Here is a 19,658-nt window from a genome sequence, read left to right as displayed (position 1 = left end):
AGGTATCGTTCTGCACAGCACGGCGCCCCGCTGCCAGCCTGCCTCCCCTGTGTATCCATCACTCTCAGTGCCATCATGGGGGCCCCCAATTTTGTGGCAGCATTAGCTCAAGGACCAGCTGCTTTGGGGAAAGTGCAGCCCCCCCCATGCAGCTGGGGCCCCTGGGCAGTGCCCAGGAGGTGTGCTCTCTCATTAAGACAGCCCTGGGTGGTGGAGACATTCCCTGCCCCACAGCCGCACGTGTCCAAGGGGGCGTGTTCCTATGATTGGCTGTCGGCTTTGACAGTTTCCCGGAGCCTCCTAAGAATTTTGTGCCCAGGTCAACTGCCCCTTTGGCCCCTGCAAGATAAATGCACTGAAACCTTAAAGTCCCCGCTATTACATATGAATTATTTCACAATGACTCAGACGATGTTGTTTCGAAGGGCTTGTAACCATAAGAACTATAGAGAATTGTACAAAGACAAACAAACCTTCCGCGGCAGAATAACGTACAAGGCAGATGTAATCAGCAGATAAATAGTCATTAATGTCTGTGATGTAAACATTAATACAAAAGACAAATTAAATATCAGCGCTTATTGCAGACTCGGTGATAAAACAACAATAAATGAAGATAATTCAAGGTTGTAGGAGATCAGCAGACACTACAACAGTATTAATAACCGAAGAACGTGGATCGTGTGTACAGCAATACAGCAATTACTGATCTTCCCGTCACTGTGTGAGTATATAGAGTGTACAGTATATACCCATCAGTCACAGTGGTGGCCGCTCCCTTAGGGGTGCAGGGGTGCCACCCCCACGTGGCGGCCGCTCCATTAGAGGCGCAGGGGTGCCACCCCCCAATCCTTGTGCCCGGCCCCTATATATATAAATCTTATTAAATGTGCATTGTAAATTTACCAATCCTGCATTTCCACTGTGATGCTCTGCCACCTAAAAAGTAGGAGGGGCTCTGCTGGAAATATATGGATGTAAGGGGGCTCGTCTGGGAACATGTGGATGTAAGGGGGCTCGTCTGGGAACATGTGGATGTAAGGGGGCTCTGCTGGAAACATATGGATGTAGGGGGGCTCTGCTGGGAACATGTGGATGTAAGGGGGCTCGTCCGGGAACATATGGATATAAGGGGGTTCTGCTGGGAACATATGGATGTAAGGGGGGCTCTGCTGGGAACGTGTGGATGTAAGGGGGTCTTTGCTGGCACACATAGGTTTAGGAGGGCTCTGCTGGGAACATATTGATGAAAGGGTGGCTCTGCCAGGAACATATGAATGTAAGGGGGGCTCTGCTGGGAACACATGGATGTAAGTGTGGCCCTGCTGGGAACATATGGATGTAAGGGGGGCTCTGCCAGGAACACATGGATGTAAGGGGGGCTCTGCCAGGAACACATGGATGTAAGGGGGGCTCTGCCAGGAACACATGGATGTAAGGGGGGCTCTGTCAGGAACATATGGATGTAAGGGGGCTCTGACAGGAACACATGGATGTAAGGGGGCTCTGTCAGGAACACATGGATGTAAGGGGGCTCTGACAGGAACATATGGATGCAAGGGGGCTCTGACAGGAACATATGGATGCAAGGGGGCTCTGACAGGAACATATGGATGCAAGGGGGCTCTGACAGGAACATATGGATGTAAGGGGGCTCTGTCAGGAACACATGGATGTAAGGGGGCTCTGTCAGGAACATATGGATGTAAGGGGGCTCTGCCAGGAACACATGGATGTAAGGGGGCTCTGTCAGGAACACATGGATGTAAGGGGGCTCTGTCAGGAACACATGGCTGTAAGGGGGCTCTGTCAGGAACACATGGATGTAAGGGGGCACTGTCAGGAACACATGGATGTAAGGGGGCTCTGTCAGGAACATGTGGATGTAAGGGAGGCTCTGCTGGGAACATATGGATGTAAAGGGGGACTCTGCTGGAAATATAAGATTGTAAGGGGGGGTTATGCTGGCACACATGAATGTAAGGGGGCTATGCTGGGAATATATGGATGTAAGGGAGGCTCTGCTGTTTAGGATCAGGATGGGCACTCACTGGGTACACACAAATGCCAGAACCAAAATGTGAAAAGGCAGCAAAGTGGAAGAAGGGAAGTAGAGTAGAATGGAGGAAGGGAGGAAGGGAAGAAGGGAGGAAAGGAAGAAGAGAAGAAGGGAGGAAGAGAAGAGGAGAAGAAGGGAGGAAGGGAAGAAGAGAAGAAGGGAGGAAGAGAAGAGGAGAAGAATGGAGGAAGGGAAGACGGGAGGAGGGAAGAAGAGAAGAAGGGAGGAAGGGAAGAAGAGAAGGGAAGAAGGGAGGAAGGGAGGAAGGGAAGAAGGGAAGAAGAGAAGAAGAAGAGAAGAAGGGAGAAAGGGAGGAAGAGAAGAAGAGAAGAAGGGAGGAAGGGAAGAATGGAAGAAGAGAAGAAGAGAAGAAGGGAAGAAGGGAAGAAGGGAAGAAGGGAAGAAGGGAAGAAGGGAAGAAGGGAAGAAGGGAAGAAGGGAGGAAGAGAAGAAGGGAGGAAGAGAAGAAGGGAGGAAGAGAAGAAGGGAGGAAGAGAAGAAGAGAAGAAGGGAGGGAGAGAAGAAGGGAGGAAGGGAGGAAGGGAGGAAAGAAGGGAAAAAGGGAGGAAGGGAAGAAGGGAAGAAGAGAAGAAGGGAGGATGGGAGGAAGGGAAGAAGGGAGGAAGGGAAGAAGGGAGGAAGTGAAGAAGGGAGGAAGTGAAGAAGGGAGGAAGTGAAGAAGGGAAGAAGTGAAGAAGGGAGGAAGTGAAGAAGGGAAGAAGTGAAGAAGGGAGGACATATAACAAGCACTGTATATCTTGAGCGGGCAGCCCGTATGTCACACACAGAAATTCACAAGTGAAGGTTGGCACTTGCTTGCATGCGGTTGGTCTCTGGGCACTGCGTCCATGTATGTCACCGTTCAATATGTGTCCTTCAAGTAATTAATAGAAAAAACGTTCGCTCTCATCTATCGAGCCGTATTGAAGAGTCCGTCCGCAGAAGAAATCTTGACTGGAAGGTTTTAAAAATGCCACAACCAATTATTGCGGCGACTGTTCTCCTTGCTAATTAAAAATAATAAAGGGGGACAAAATAACAAGAACATCGATCCCAGGAACCGCAGAGTCAGCACTACCCAGCCGCTGTCATCCAATCACTTATTGGGAATTTTTTTAAAGTTCAATCGCTTTGTAGAAAATCCGCAGGCAGCAAAGCTCTGGATATGGAAGTCGGTCTATAATCAGAACATTACTGAGAAGATCCGGGGACACAGATCACCGCAGCCCGCTAAAGCTGTGCAAACGCTGAGCGCCTGAGCCAACCGCAATCCCACTAAAGATGGCGTTTACTGCCATAGCAGATTCCCTGGCTCCTCCCTCCTTGCCCAGGTTATTGGGAAGATGCCAACCTATACCCCCAGTGAGCATTGTGTGTAAGCAAAAATCCCCCCTCCCCTTTTTCAGGCCGAAATTCTCCCCAATCAAAAATTCCCAAAAATGTCCATTTATTAAAAGTCAGCAGCTGCAGTATTTTTAGCTGATGACTTTTTTTTTTTTTTTTTTTAGGCACCTAATGGTAACATTTTGGTAAAATTTTGGCAAAGCAAAACATTTCTAATTTTTCTTTTCCTAGCTATGATAAATATTTTAAGCCTTTTTTTTTTTTGCCTGTATTTCTGAGCCTGTGCGTTTTATAAATGTACAATTACTCTTTAGAGTCCCGGAGAGATGCAATCTATGAGAATACTGATTGTGTACATCCAGGCCATTTCCAATTGCCGGTCGTAATTCACAATACCGTAAAGGTTAGCCGGTACGGTCATCAAGCTAATAAAAACATAAATGCCGAGTGACCTTTCTGGTATGTGTTCGATGACCTAATAAAGGAAATTAAAGTCAAACAATGGCTCATTGTACATAGAAGACCCTCCTATTCTCTTTGACAGAAGACCATCGAGCCAAAAATCTGACAACGTCAACCTCCGACACCTATCGCCCTATGAACAAAAAAAGAAAATGTCTAAGATAAGAAATTGCTTCATTCTTCTGATGCATCTGCACACGGATGATAAACCTTCGCCCAACGCGTTTCGGAATCTGTACCCAAGAGTTATCTCTGCCGCTATCAGAGCGGAACATCGGCGCTCATAAATTAGATCCATACCTCGGTTTAATGTACGTATAGCAGGTGCTGCTTAGGCAATTTTCAAGCTATCAACCCTCCGGTGGCACCGCGGCTACCCACGTTGTGTTTCTGAATGCAGTTTTGTTTACTCAGCCGTACTGGCCCGGGCCATTATTTATTACGACTATGACAGTTAATCACAGAAAGAGATGAGGAGAGTCTAACACAAAAGCGTGACTCCACTCCTGTCTTGCCTTTCTCTCTTTCCCCCTTCAGGTTATGTCGCTTTTAAAACATTCATGAAGATTGTAGAGTGAAAGACATGGGTGCTGGCGGAATCATGTCAGTTTAAGTGATGACATGAATCCGCATCAGTGAACATCTGTCACGCGCTCGCTTTATGGCTGCCAAGGCTCGTTTAGTCGTCGCACTTGCCTTTCATTCCTCTTTATGTCACCTAGCTATGTTTTATGGGCTCTTTAACTGTTAAGCAAGGGAAATGGAAGGTGCTATGGAAATGACGCACAGTGTCTTTTATGGTAATTTCATGCATTACATTAGTTAGTTAGATTGGCAAAAAAGAAAAAAAAATATATATATCTCTATGTATATTTCATCACAATCACCTTCATGTTCTGAAGCCCCGCTTGATCTGAGGGCACCACAAAAGGAACCCATTATATAAGGCGCAGACCAGTTGGCTATTGGCATAATTCCAGTTTTGTTGGGGGGGGGGGGAGAAAACCAGTGTAGGCTTTACCATGTCCTTTCCCAAACTGACTGGTGAGGCTACAATTGGCACAGGCTCACCAAAATAAATAGAGGATCGGAAAAACGTTGCCTGGTCTGATGCAGGGCCGATCCTAGGCAGGGTGCACGGGGTGCATTGCACCCAGGCGAAGTGCTAGAGTTCTCCCCTTCCTCCTTCTCTCCTTGTTTGTGTCCGTCCAGAACTGATGTGTCTCCGACCATCTCCTGTACTATATCTGCAGTCTCTGACCATCTCCTGTACTATGTCTGCAGTCTCTGATCATCTCCTGTACTATGTCTGCAGTCTCTGACCATCTCCTGTACTATGTCTGCAGTCTTTGATCATCTCCTGTACTATGTCTGCAGTCTCTGATCATCTCCTGTACTATGTCTGCAGTCTCTGATCGTCTCCTGTATTATTTCTGCAGTCTCTGATCATCTCCTGTACTATGTCTGCAGTCTCTGATCATCTCCTGTACTATGTCTGCAGTCTCTGATCATCTTCTGTATTATGTCTGCAGTCTCTAATCATCTCCTGTACTACGTCTGCAGTCTCTGATCATCTCCTGTTCTATGTCTGCAGTCTCTGATCATCTCCTGTATTATTTCTGCAGTCTCTGATCATCTCCTGTATTATGTCTGTAGTATGTCTGGGGGTCTTTCTAACAGACTCTCTAATAAAATCCCTCTCTGTGTCCATCACAGAGGCCCCCCTCCAGGTCCCAATAAAGTACTCTGCTTCTCTTCCTGTATTTTGTTTATTTTTAAGAGATCATGTAAGGATCCCAGGGTAATGAAGACTTTGTGGGGGAGCATTTCTGTGGTTGAGTCATTGCCATAGAAACATTTGTAAAGGGGAGGAGTTAGCAAAATGACCACGCCCATGTGGGGGCGCCAGAAATATCTCTGCACCCAGGCGCCTGTGACCCTAGGATCGGCCCTGGTCTGATGAGTCAAATAGTAGGGGCAGAATTTGGCGTAAACACCATGAAAGCATGGATCCATCCTGCCTTGTATCAACGGTTCAGGCTGGTGGTGTAATGGTGTTGAAAGGCAAAATTTACATGACACTAGCGGCTCCAATCTGTCTACGAGATTCCTTGATAGGCCACTCCACAAGCAAGCTTAAAAGAGAGTTGTAACTGCCAAAATAAGTAGTGGCAATGATCAAACACCAGCAAGCTATTGGAGATTATATGGGCAATACTGCCCCCAGAGGCCAAATACGGCAGGACAGTCAGTTATTATAATCTATTGAGGAGGACTGACCTGTGAACACTCTGATTCGTCCAAAACTGAGTGTGGTTGGTAATGAGGGGGGGGGGGGTTGGATGAATGGGTGATTGAGTTTTGTAAAAAGGGTTTTTAACAGAGAGCTCCCTCTCTTTTGCTGCAGGCCTTCGTCATAAGACTCTCTCTCTCTGGTCTAAACCATGTGGCCCAGAGCTCTTTCTCTTTTGCCATCTTGAGCGCAGCCAACGAGGAGTCTGCCTAGAGTAGGCGATAAGTATTTTTGATGATTGTTGTTATATGTTGTAGATATCTGGGGCCAGATCCACAAAAACGGGCGTATATTTAGGCGGGCGTAGCACATCTCATATACGCTACGCAGCCGTAAATCAGAGTGGCTCCTAGTGTATCCACAAAGAACTTGCTCCCATATGCGGGCCGGCGTAACGTAAATCTGCCGGCGTAAGCCCGCGTAATTCAAAGTAGGCTTGGAGTGGGCGTGTTGTATGGTGATCTGGTATGACCCCACGTAATTGACGCTTTTTACGAACGGCGCATGCGCCGTCCGTGGACGTATCCCAGTGCGCATGCGCAAAATCACATCGCGAATAGTCAATGCTTTCGTCGTGAAGATAAATTACGCAAAGCCCTATTCGCGAACGATTTACGCAAACGACGGAAAATTCAACGCTGTCCCGACGTCCATACCTAACATTGCGTATACCTCATAGAGGCAGGGGTAACGTTATGCAAAAAAAATCCTTACGTAAACAACGTAAAAAAATGCGCCGGGCGGACATACGTTTGAGAATCGGTGTATCTAGCTAATTTGCATACTCTACGCGGAAATCAACGGAAGCGCCACCTAGCGGCCAGCGTAAATATGCACCTAAGATGCGACGGCATACTAAGACGTACGTCAGTCGGATCTAGCCCACATTTGTATCTTGTTTTGTGGATACAAAACAAAGATACGACGGCGCATCGTAGAACTTAATACTATCAATAGATAGGCCGCCGTAAGTTCTTTTTGGATCTGGCCCCTGCTGTTTATTTTGTGATATTCCTATTTTCTTGGGGAATAAATGTAACATTGTTTACTAAGCAGCTAAAGTGCTAATTTTAAAGGTTAATATTCAAGTTGTTGTCATAAAAAGTGTTTGGGGACCCGGGTCCTGCCCCAGGAGACATGTATCAATGCTAACGAAAAGATTTTAAAAATGGCGTAGGGGGTCCCCCCAAAAATCCATACCAGACTGTTATCCGAGTATGTAACTTGGCAGGCAGCAGGAAAAGATGAGGGCGAGCAGGAAAGGACGAGAGAGCGCCCCCCTCCCCATTCTGAACCGTACCAGACCACATGCTCTCAACAAGGGGGGGATGGGTGCTTTTGGGCAGGGGGGGCTCTGTTAGGGTTGCTCCAGCTGCTGGTGATGGTCTGTGTGGAGGACCGCCACCGGGTAACAAGAATAGCAAAAAGTTTACCAAATCCATAGAAATCTCTCTATGGAATGCTCCTCGATGACACAACCAAGGTGTCCTGAACCCTTCAAACTCCATAGACACTTCCATCATTAAGCACTCTCCGAAAACAGATAACCTGGATTTAATTGAGACTCTTCAACCTCCCCTAGTTTTGATGTTCGCCTATTCCCCAACCTTTTAAATCAAATATCCTAGTTAATGACTATACAGCTGTTTCTTATATGTGCGATACGCGATAACATTCTCAGCGGGTCATCAAAAAAAAGAAAAAAGGTTGACGTTCCCTCGAAGCCACGCAGTACAGTTTTCACCCATTATATTCTCCAACCTCTGTGTAAGCTAATTAGATTAAAGGTACGAGATCAATCAAAAGCGTACTGCTTGAGAAAGATTAATGGTTTCTCAACTGACTGTATTAATTATTAGTGCTCTCATATAGAGCTAAAAAGACTCGGAGTAAAAATAGAGAAAAAAAAAAAAAAAAACGGTGAGGAAAAATGTAAAAAAAAAAAAAAAAAAAAATTGCGAAAACCAGATGAAGTCATTAACGAGGAAGATACATTTTCAGAAATTTGTTATCCGCTCTTCAAAATTCCCATAATAATAACTTTCAAAAATCAAAAATAGACTCTGGAAGAAAAATAAATAAATACCGTATTTATCAGCGTATACCGCGCACTTTTTTGCCCTGAAAATCAGGGCAAAATCGTGGGTGCGCGATATACGCCGATACCCTCTTTCCGCGCCGAGTTTGAACCACTGCGCCGGCATATACCGAGCGCAGTATAGTCGGGCAGGCTCGGCTCCTCTCGCGGTCACGTCCTGGAAGTACAGGACGCACAGGACGTGACCGCAAGAGGAGCCGAGCCTGCCCAGCTATACCCGAGTGTACTGCGCTCGGTATATGCCGACGCAGTGGTTCAAACTCAGTGCGGGAAGCGGGGATCGAGCGGGGAGGACACCGCAGAAGGACGCCGGACCCGACGAGGAGGACACCACCGAAGCCACAGACAGACGCCGGACCCAACGAGGAGGACACCACCAAAGCCACAGACGGACGCCGGACCCGACGAGGAGGACACCACCAAAGCCACAGACGGACGCCGGACCCGACGAGGCCGCCGATGGACGCCGCGCAAGACACCAAAACTGTAAGTACTAAAAAAATTTTTTAACAGAAATACGTGTCCACATTAGGGGTGCGCACTATACGCCGGAGCGCGCAATACCCTGATAAATACGGTAGATTAGCTCGTTCTTTAACCACTTGTCCACGGGAGGACATCATATGACGTCCTCCACTTTGTGCGGTGATATGTGAATGATGGGTGCAGCTACAGGCATCATTCAGATATCGCCGTCTTCAGCCGCCGATTCTCTGCACGATAAGAATGATCAAAGCGGCGGTTCCGCCGCTTGATCGTTCTTATAGGCGGCGGGAGGGGACGTCCTCCCCCTCCTCCCGCCGCCATCCGGTGCTTCTCCGGGCTCTCCCGTGCCATCGGGGGTCCGGAGAGCGAATCGGTCGGCGCCGCCTGGAAAGCATAGAGATGACTGGTGACCAGATGGTCACCAGTCATCTCTATGACCGTCGGTGGCCTGGGCGCCACGTTATGACGTCACGCCCGGTACCTGGAAGTAAACAAAGCCACAATCGCGGCTGTCGGCATGAGATCGGTGATTTTTTTTTCATCCGATTCCATGCTTGTAAGCCTGGAGGAGAGGTGTGGGGGGAGGGGGAGGTCTTATTGACCCCACATCTCTCCATAAAGAGGACCTGTCACAGTGATTCATATTACATTCCTTGTAATAGGAAATAAAAGTGATAAAAAAAATATGTAAAATTAAGTGTAAAAATAAAAAAAAGTAAAATAAAACTAAAATTAAAACATATATTTTTTAAACGCCCCTGTCCCCGGTAGTTCGCGCTTAGAAGCGAACACGCATGCAAGTCCCGCCCACATATGTAAACGCCGTTCAAACCCCACATGTGAGGTATCGCCGCGTGCGTTTGAGCATGTGCAACAATTCTAGCACTAGACCTCCTCTGTAACTCGAAAATAGTAACCTGTAAAAAAAATTAAAGCGTCGCCTATGGAGATTTTTAAGTACCGAAGTTTGGCGCCATTCCATGAGTGTGCGCAATTATAAAGCGTGAAATGTTAGGTATCTATTTACTCGGCGTAACATCATCTTTCACATTATACAAAAGAATTGGGCTAACTTTACTGTTTTGTTATTTTTTAATTCAATTCATTTCCCTATAAAAAGGCGTTTGAAAAATGATTGCGCAAATACCGTGCGAGAAAAAAAGTTGCAACGACCACCATTTTTTCCCTAGGGTGTCTGCTAAAAAAAAAATATATAATGTTTGGGGGTTCTGATTAATTTTCTAGCAAAAAAATTGTGATTTTTACATGAAGGAGAGAAGCGCCAGAATAGGCCTCGGTTGTCAAGTGGTTAAAAAAGAAGAAAAAATATATATATAATTTCTACATTGCGATTAAAAATAAAATGATTATTATAAATCAAATTATAACTTTTATTAAGAACTTCATTTGAATTATTTAATATACGGCTTTCACTCAAACCCCAGTTGGTCTATTCATATGAATTGTATACACCTGTAATTGGCGGTTGGAGGATTCCACTGGAGGAAACATATTTTTTTTTTCTGTGAATTAAATAAAGTAATGAATAAATTGGTATTTAGTTAATTTATGCCAAATAGCTGTGTAATTTTTACAATTAGTCAATTACGGTATGAAAATACAATAGCTCAGTTCATATATATATATCAGGTATCAGGTATGCAGATACAGTGAGGCTTGCAATGGGCACAGTGAGGCATGCAATAGGCACAGTGAGGCTTGTAGTGGGCACAGTGAGGCTTGCAATGGACACAGTGAGGCATGCAATTGGCACAGTAAAGGCATGTAATGGGCACAGTCTGGCTTGCAATGGGCACAGTCAGGCATGCGATGGGCACAGTGACTGGCTTGTAATAGGCACAGTCAGGCATGCGATGGGCACAGTGAGGCATGCGATGGGCACAGTGAGGCATGCGATGGGCACAGTGAGGCTTGCAATGGGCACAGTGAGGCTTGCAATGGGCACAGTGAGGCTTGCAATGGGCACAGTGAGGCTTGCAATGGGCACAGTCAGGCTTGCAATGGGCACAGTCAGGCTTGCAATGGGCACAGTCAGGCTTGCAATGGGCACAGTCAGGCTTGCAATGGGCACAGTCAGGCTTGCAATGGGCACAGTCAGGCTTGCAATGGGCACAGTCAGGCTTGCAATGGGCACAGTCAGGCTTGCAATGGGCACAGTCAGGCTTGCAATGGGCACAGTCAGGCTTGCAATGGGCACAGTCAGGCTTGCAATGGGCACAGTAAAGGCATGTAATGGGCACAGTCTGGCTTGCAATGGGCATAGTGAAGCATGCAATGGGCACAGTGAGGCTTGCGATGGGCACAGTGCCTGTATTGTAGAGGGGGTCTGTAATGTACAGGGGTTCTGTACTTTAGGGGGATCTGTATTGTAGGGGGGTCTGTATTGTAGGGGGGTTCTGTATTGTAGGGGGGGGGTCTGTATTGTAGGGGGGGTCTGTATTATAGAGGGGGTCTGTAATGTAGAGGGTCTGTAATGTAGGGGGGTCTGTATTGTAGGGGGGTCTGTACTGTAGGGGGAGGGTCTGTAATGTAGGGGGGTCTGTATTGTAGGGGGGTCTGTACTGTAGGGAGAGGGTCTGTATTATAGAGGGGGTCTGTAATGTAGAGGGTCTGTAATGTAGGGGGGTCTGTATTGTGGAGGGGGGTCTGTATTGTAGACGGGTCTGCAATGTAGAGGGGGCTGTAATGTAGGGGGGTCTGTATTGTAGGGGGGGGTCTGTATTGTAGGGGGGGGTCTGTATTGTAGGGGGGGCTGTAATGTAGGGGGGTCTGTACTGTAGGGAGGGTCTGTAATGTAGGGGGGTCTGTATTATAGAGGGGGTCTGTATTGTAGAGGGGTCTGTATTGTCGAGGGGGGCTGTAATATAGGGGGGTCTGTATTGTAGAAGGGGTCTGTAATGTAGGGGGGGCTGTACTGTAGGGGGTCTGTAATGTAGGGGGGTCTGTACTGTAGGGAGGGGGTCTGTATTGTAGAGGGGGGTCTGTATTGCAGAGGGGGGCTGTAATGTAGGGGGGTCTGTAATGTAGGGGGGGGTCTGTATTGTAGAGGGGGTCTGTATTGTAGAGGAGGTCTGTAATGTAGGGGGGTTTGTACTGTAGGGAGGGGGTCTGTACTTTAGGGAGGTCTGTGTAACATGCAGGGGGTCCAGAACTGTTAGGGGGGTGTCTGTGTAACAAACTGTGGGGGCTGTGTAATGTAAAGGGGTCAAGAGGTGCAGGGTGCTGTGTAATGTAAAGGGGCCCAGAGGTGCAGGGTGCTTTGTAATGTAAAGGGGTCACAAGGTACAAGATGCTGGAACCCCACATCCCATCATTAAGCGCCACCACCGCGCCATAACTTTCCCCCCCCCCCGGCCTGCTCAGTCTAAAATGCCCAGGCCTATTTTTTGCCCCAGTCCGGGCCTGGCCGGTAGCCATATATTAGTTTCAGCCGGAGGAGCCTTTCCGGGGACAACTTCAATCAAAGTCAATGCAAGCATCAAGATACACAACGGCTTTTGAAAGCAACAACAATCCGACTCAAGGATCTGAATTGCACATTGGTGGGCTGGATCGGTGAACCATTATACGAGTAATGCTTTGTGACGGCCACGGAAAAACACAAGCTAACCTCACACAAGATTAATAAGACACCGTGATTAATACCGCCCTTTATCTTAACGACTGCATAGTGATATTATACGCGCTTGGCAGCCACAGAGTCATTTGTGTAAAGCGATGGTATTTATTATAAGTGTACAGTGCATGTTGCAGATTGGATCCTCTGAAAGGTATTAATGATGGAATATTGCTCAGCTAATCCTCTCCATAAATTTTCATTATTCCTCCTGGACCTCCGGTGATTGATGGATCAGGTGCGGAGCCAGGAACCGGACTTAAATGATGATGTTTACAACTGACTGTGACTGGATGCAGAGCATCGCTGATCATACTACATCCGATGTATACACAGATGATTATACTAGAAGGTTAACCTCTTCCATCCACCAAGGTTTTCCTCTCTATAGGAATCACCGGTCATTAGGTGAGCGGTGCCTTCCGGATTATCGTTTCTTGGCGCCCCCACCACATCACGGGCATTTTAGACCAACATAAAGACGTTGATTTATACTTTTTTAGATTGTATTTCATTTTTATAGATCTATTAAGGGTATACTGTAGTTGGGTCCCCCCCCCCTGGCTACACCTAACTAATGCCCAGCTTTAGGGAATTAGATCAATCCACCCTTGCTGTGCCCAACGCGCAATAACCCACAAGTCATGCATGGCCAAGGACCAATCAACACGTCTTCTACGCTAAAGACGTCCACGTCTCATGGTGAATGTTGCTACAGACAGGGCCGATCCTAGGCGGGTGCGCGGGGTGCAGTTCACCCTGGCGCCACAGAGATGGGGGTGCTCAAGTGCCAGAGTGCTCCCCTCCCTCCTCCTCGTCGGTGTCCAGAGGCCGCTCTCTCCACCGCTCACCACCGCCGATGTACCCCTGGCTACGCCTAACTAATGCCCAGCTCCAGGGAATTAGATCAATCCACTCTTGCTGTGCCCAACGTGCAATAACCCACAAGTCATGGCCAAGGACCAATCAACACGTCTTCTTCACTAAAGAAGTCCACGTCTCATGGTGAATTGTTGCTACAGACAGGGCCGATCCTAGGCGGGTGCACGGGGTGCAGTTCACCCTGGCGCCACAGAGGTGGGGGTGCTCAAGTGCCAGAGTGCTCCCCTCCCTCCTCCTCGCCGGTGTCCAGAGGCCGCTCTCTCCACCGCTCACCACCGCCAGCTCTAGGGAATTAGATCAATCCACTCTTGCTGTGCCCAACACGCAATAACCCACAAGTCATGACCAGGGACCAATCGCAGAGGCCGCTCTCTCCACCGCCGATGTACCCATAGCATGTGTATCAATAGCATGTGACCACCTTCCATAATTCAAGCCAGTTCCTAAAGATTGGTTGTTGTCAGATTGTTTAGGTTGTTTAGGTTGTACAGTCTTGTAAATACAACAGAATAGGAACAAAATGACGCTCTTCCAAATGTTTCACTAATGATGTGTGATTTTCAGTCACAAAACTCCTCGATTTTCTCAGCTGCCCCCCTCACAGTAAAATCTTTATCCCAATTTGGGGTCTTAGGAACGTCTCCATATCCACGTCTTTGATGAACACCTCTGGTTGGGTTCAGAGTAATGGACGCCATGATACTTGGAACCAGCCTGTCTAGAACTTTCTCTAGCAATCATTCTCTGTCTCTTTCTGTCTCTAGGGTCCTCCCATCCAAGCCCCTCTCTCATTTATCTTTGAGTCGAGCAGATGGCGGCGGTGACTCTCTGGGCCAGTCCCATAGGCTCCCAACCTCCAGTGTTTTCCCCCATCCATCATGAAGAATGGAAAATTCAAACCTGCAGAGGGCTGTCAAGAATCTCCAGCAAGTTCAATGACAGCACAGCCCAGAACTTTGAAGAATTTTTTTACTCATTTCTATACAATGCCTAAGTGCAAACAAAACAATTGGTAATATACAGTAGGCTGGGCACCACATTCCTATCCCCAGCTAGGCACAATTTTGCATGGAAACGTATTTACGGGACTTTGAAGAAGCCATCAATATATGCAGCATACCATCAACTACAATATACCAATTGGGTTTTTTTTTTTATCGCTAACAAATCTTAAAATCACATTTTGAAACCAAAGAAAGGAAGTCTATACATACCTCCAGATATACCGTATTTATCTGCGTATAACACACACTTTTCCCCCCTGAAAATAAGGGGCAAATCGCAGGTGTGTGTGATACGCCGATAGTGTACCTTGGAAGGGAAGGAGGGGGACCAACTCGCCGGAATTTATGAGCCGTCATCTCCTATTCGGCTCTTACCCGGCTCTCATGTCACACACCTGCCTCCGCCACTGGCATTGGACCAGTGTTCTGTCTATCACAGGAGCTGGTCCAATGCCGATGGCAGAGGCGGGACTGTGTGTGTGTGACTGCCGAGTGAGAGCCTAACAGCTGGAATTCATGAGCCGTCATCTCCATGTCCTGACTCGTTTGACCTGGTGTGGTCCCCTCTCTACCCCAACAGTGAACGGAAGCAATATTTCATCTGAAGGCTTCTGTTGGCTGACATTGAATGTAAGCCCCTGGATGAGCCTCAGGGTCTTCAGTTGACCTTGACCCTCTTATTCCCTGTCAAAAAGGTGTTACTCTTTGACACTTTTGACCTGGTGTGGTCCCCTCTCTACCTCAAGAGTGAACGGAACCAATATTCCATCTGAAGGCTTCTGTTGGCTGACAATCAATGCCAGCCCCTTGGTGAGCTTCAGGGTCTTCTATTGACCTTGACCCTCTTATTCCCTGTCAATGGGGCATTGCTCTTTGACATTTTTGACCTGGTGTGGTCCCCTCTCTACCTCAAGAGTGAACGGAACCGATATTCCATCTGAAGGCCTCTGGTGGCTGACAATGAATGCCAGCCCCTTGGTGAGTTCATGGTTTTTTATTGACCTTGACCCTCTTATTCCCTGTTAATGGGGTGTTACTCAACATCCATAGAAGACCATGAAGCTAATCCAGGGACTGAAAATCCCTGGATGACATGGAGATACGTTCCTCTAAACCAACCATTGACCATTCCAATCCTGGGGTGAGTGTGTGTTACTCTTTGACTCGTTTGACAAGTTTTCCATCCACTTCATCAGGAAACTGTGGATCATCTTATACATTTAAGTTTGATTCATGCATGCAGAAGCATGTGTCAATGAGAGGGCCCTGAATACCTAACTAACTCCAGTAGAGCACGCATACAGTGAAGGAAACCCTCACAGTAACAGGGAAAAGGAGAGTCAAGGTCAATAGAAGACCATCCTTAGGCGGACATCCATTGTTAGCCACCAGAATCCCTTTAAATGTAATATTGCTTCCCTTCAATCCCTGGGTGGAAAGGGGATCACACCAGACGCTCCCCTGAATGTAAGCTAGCTGAACAGTCAGGATCCCAAACAGAAGCTGTCAGTTACCTGCAGGAGCAGTGCAGGTGTGGAAAACCTCCTTAATCATTAAACGTTAGACAACAATAAAAATGATTAAAGAGATTCCGTGTGTGAAGAACTCTTGTCCTCAACAGGTCTATGTCCACCGTAAATGCTTTCTCTGTCCGGTACCACGCAATCCAAGATCTTTTAGCCCACCCAGTCACCAGCCATAACACAGTGTAGGGCGAGCAACAACATCAAAACTGATTTATTATCACACATGGACAGAACAGATATCACTCGGGACCATCACCCCCCCCCCCCTTTGGAATTTAGGGCAGGTTACTCTGTCCAATCAGCAAGGAGAGCTGTTTTAGGAATCCCCCACCCCACAGCCAGGGCAGACAGAGACAATAAAGCAATGCAATACAACTACACCCCAAACGACTCAAAAGAGTCCAACAGCATGAGACAACACACAATATATACATTTTACAAGGTTCCAGTGCGGCTGTAAAGAGAGTCCGACTAGCACGGATCAGAATGGAGTTCTCGGGCACCCCACCCAAAGTGACTCCTGTTACACCGTGCTTTTGCCCATTCAGGCAAAACAACAGGTTCACTTTTAGGGCAACCAACCAGAAGCTTTCCATTTCCTTCACCTGCCACACACTTTTTTGCTGTTGGGAGTATATAGAAAAACTTCTGGTGCCTCCAGTAAAATAGAGAATTTGAGTATCCCCCACTCTTTCCATAGGACAGGATGGTTCTTGGTGATTTACCCTCTCCAATGACATCTTACGGGAGTGGAGAGAACGTCTTCAGCTCTGTTTAAGCTCTAAATTGTATCATGGAGCTTGCACAGGGCTCCTTCTCAGTGCTGGGACAAGCCCATTTGGTGCCCAGGGCGAAGATGGCAAACTGCGCCCCCCTCCCTGTTTTTTACATGACCCCCCCACACCAGGGCTGTCTTAATGAGAGGGCACTGCCCAGGGGCCCCAGCTGCATGGTGTAGAGGGGTCAGAGTGCAGGGGGGATATCTGGGGTGTAGAGGGGTCAGAGTGCTGGGGGGATATCTGGGATGTAGAGGGGTCAGAGTGCTGGGGGGATATCTGGGATGTAGAGGGGTCAGAGTGCTGGGGGAGATATCTGGGGTGTAGAGGGATCAGGGTGCTGGGGGGGATATCTAGGGTGTAGAGGGATCAGAGTCGAGGGGGGATATCTGGGGTGTAGAGGGATCAGAGTGCTGGGGAGATATCTAGGGTGTAGAGGGGGTCAGAGTGCTGGGGGGATATCTGTGGTGTAGAGGGGTCAGAGTGCTGGGGGGATATCTGGGGTGTAGAGGGGTCAGAGTGCTGGGGGGGATATCTGGGGTATAGAGGGATCAGAGTCGAGGGAGATTTCTGGGATGTAGAGGGATCAGAGTGCAGGGGGGATATCGGGGGTGTAGAGGGGTCAGAGTGCTGGGGGGATATCTGGGGTGTAGAGGGGTCAGAGTGCAGGGGGGATATCTGGGGTGTAGAGGGATCAGAGTGCAGGGGGGATATCTGATCTGTTTACCTGCGCTGTCTCCATTGTAGGGGCCCCAGAGCATTACTTTGACCAGTGGCCCATGATGCTATTAAGTTGGCCCTGCCCCACACAGGATTGTCCCTTTACATATCACCCAACACAGTATTGTCCCTTTACATATCACCCCACACACAGTATTGCCCCTTTACATATCCCCCACACAGTATTGCCCCCTTAACATATCCCCTACACAGTATTGCCCCCTTTACATGACCCCTCCACACAGTATTGCCCCCATTCTTCACAGTTCCATATATTTTCCTCCCTTCACTCTCCTGCCTTTCACAGAGTGGAAAACAGGAGGCGGGACGATCCTAAACTGAAGGCACAGCAGCACTGGGTGGGGCACGGGAGCTGCCGGGTTGACTTTTCATATTAGCGAACTGGCGATTGGCTGCTAGGACCGCCTCATAGCAGCCAATCACCTCTCAATTAAAGCGGGGGTTCACCCTGTTAAAAAAAAATAAATGTTTTTTTTTATTAGACCATTACTTTCGGCATCGTAGCGCGAGCTACGGTATGCCGGTCCTAAATTTTTAATCCCCGTACTCACTGTGCTATCGTTGATTGAAGAATCCGGGGAATGGGCGTTCCTATGGTGAGAGAAGGTGATTGACGGCCGGCCCTGGCACGTCACGCTTCTCCGGAAATAGCCGAAATAGGCTTGGCTATTCACGGCGCCTGCGCATAGCCTGTGCGCAGGCGCTGTGAATAGCCGAGACCTACTCCGGCTTTCTTCGGGGAGCGTGACGTGCCAGAGCCGGCCGTCAATCATCCTCCCTCTCCATAGGCACGCCCATTCCCCGCGGGAGTCGGATTCTTCAATCATCAATAGCACAGTGAGTACGGGGATTAAAAATTTAAGACCGGCATACCGTAGCTCGCGCTACGATGCCGAAAGTAATGGAATAATGAGGTGAAGGAGGGTGAACTACCGCTTTAATGTGACAGGCAGCAACCGCTCTCCACGCAGTGCTGGTCCCGCCCCCACAGTGCAGAATTGTCCCGCCTCCCGCTCCTCTCTACTCTGCTAATGATATCGGCTGGGGACAAAAGCGGCGATTAAATGGCGGTCCAGCAAAAGCAGCAGCTCGGGCCGGACGCGGGCCGCCATTTAGTGATGCCCGGCATAGCATGCCTGCTAACAAAACCCGCCCCCTCTCACACTATGCCCCTCCCGCCCACCCCTTGTCCCGGCTCTGCGCCTTCTGCTCGCTACTGGTGGAAAAACGAAACGTCAAAGGATGGTGATTTATAAATCAGCTGGTGGGTCCATCTTGGAGAAAAGCTAACCTTCAACCGGTGATGCATATCATCTTGGGCAACGCTAAAATGCAACAGGCTACCTTTGTCTACCCCCTTTGAGGCGGTCAAGCAATCGATTAAAACTTTTACAACCTAAGAGAAACGTAAAATAAAAAACAGATAAAAAAATGTAAAAAGGGGCCTTACTAGACTCTGGGTCGGAGTTTCCATCCCCCTCTGTCCGGCTGTTGGCTGAGGTTTGCTCGTAGTATTCCTCCTGCCCGAAGCCGAGGGGCAAGGGCTGTGAAGCATTGGAGCTGCCGCTGGGTTCCTGGTCTCCTAATCCGCTGTCGCTGCAACTTTCCTGGGAGCCGTCCGGGAGGTGAAATGTGACGCGGCGCTGGACCTGCGAAGAGAGGGGAGGGAAAAAAAACGACACGGCGTCAGCTTGCGATCGGGAGAAATTGCTTAATGCGGGCAATTTGGAAAATAATTTATTTTTTTTCGGAGATCTGCACTTGGACACATTATTATCATCTTCAGACGGGCGCAATTTCAGTAGACAGTTCACAAATCGAGTCCCTGTCACCCGGACATTATAACTGGAGCACCAGTGAAGAGAACCTGTCACGTATGCAATAAAATCGCACAAACCAAAAAAAATAATCCCGTGCCCTTATATACTGGGATTTTAGATTGCATTTTTTATGCAGAGCCGATGAATCCCACATTACCTGAACCTCATCTGTTGTATTAAGTTCTGATAGTTTAGTGCAGTGGTCTCCAAACTGCGGCCCTTTGCTTGCTTTTTTCTGACCCTTGGGGGCTTTATTTTCCCCCCCCACTGTCAGCAACAGTGGGACATGGTTCCTGCCATTGACAATGGTGCACTACTCATTGACACCGACTATAGGACATTACTACTCCCACTGGCACCAATGACACTATTCCTCCCACTGGCACCAATGATGGGACACTATTCCTCCCACTGACACCAATGATGGGACACTATTCCTCCCACTGACACCAATGACACTATTCCTCCCACTGGCACCAATGATGGGACACTATTCCTCCCACGGACACCAATGATGGGACACTATTCCT

At 48.1% G+C, this 19,658-nt stretch overlaps 1 protein-coding gene across 2 annotated transcripts in view; it reads right to left on the bottom strand.

Annotated features, from left to right (window-relative positions):
- Positions 1–19,658, bottom strand: part of LOC120914367 (protocadherin-11 X-linked-like) — a 1,131,869-nt gene that overhangs the window by 254,002 nt on the left and 858,209 nt on the right. For both annotated transcript variants that reach the window (XM_040325048.1, XM_040325049.1), the window contains exon 5: positions 18,759–18,957. In XM_040325048.1, the coding sequence (XP_040180982.1) occupies positions 18,759–18,957 (199 nt within the window). The remainder of the gene's footprint in view (positions 1–18,758; positions 18,958–19,658) is intronic.

This window comes from Rana temporaria, chromosome 9, assembly GCF_905171775.1.
Source record: "Rana temporaria chromosome 9, aRanTem1.1, whole genome shotgun sequence".
NCBI lineage: Eukaryota > Metazoa > Chordata > Amphibia > Anura > Ranidae > Rana > Rana temporaria.
Note: the sequence above shows the minus strand (reverse complement) of the source record. Positions and strands in the feature narration are given on the sequence as shown.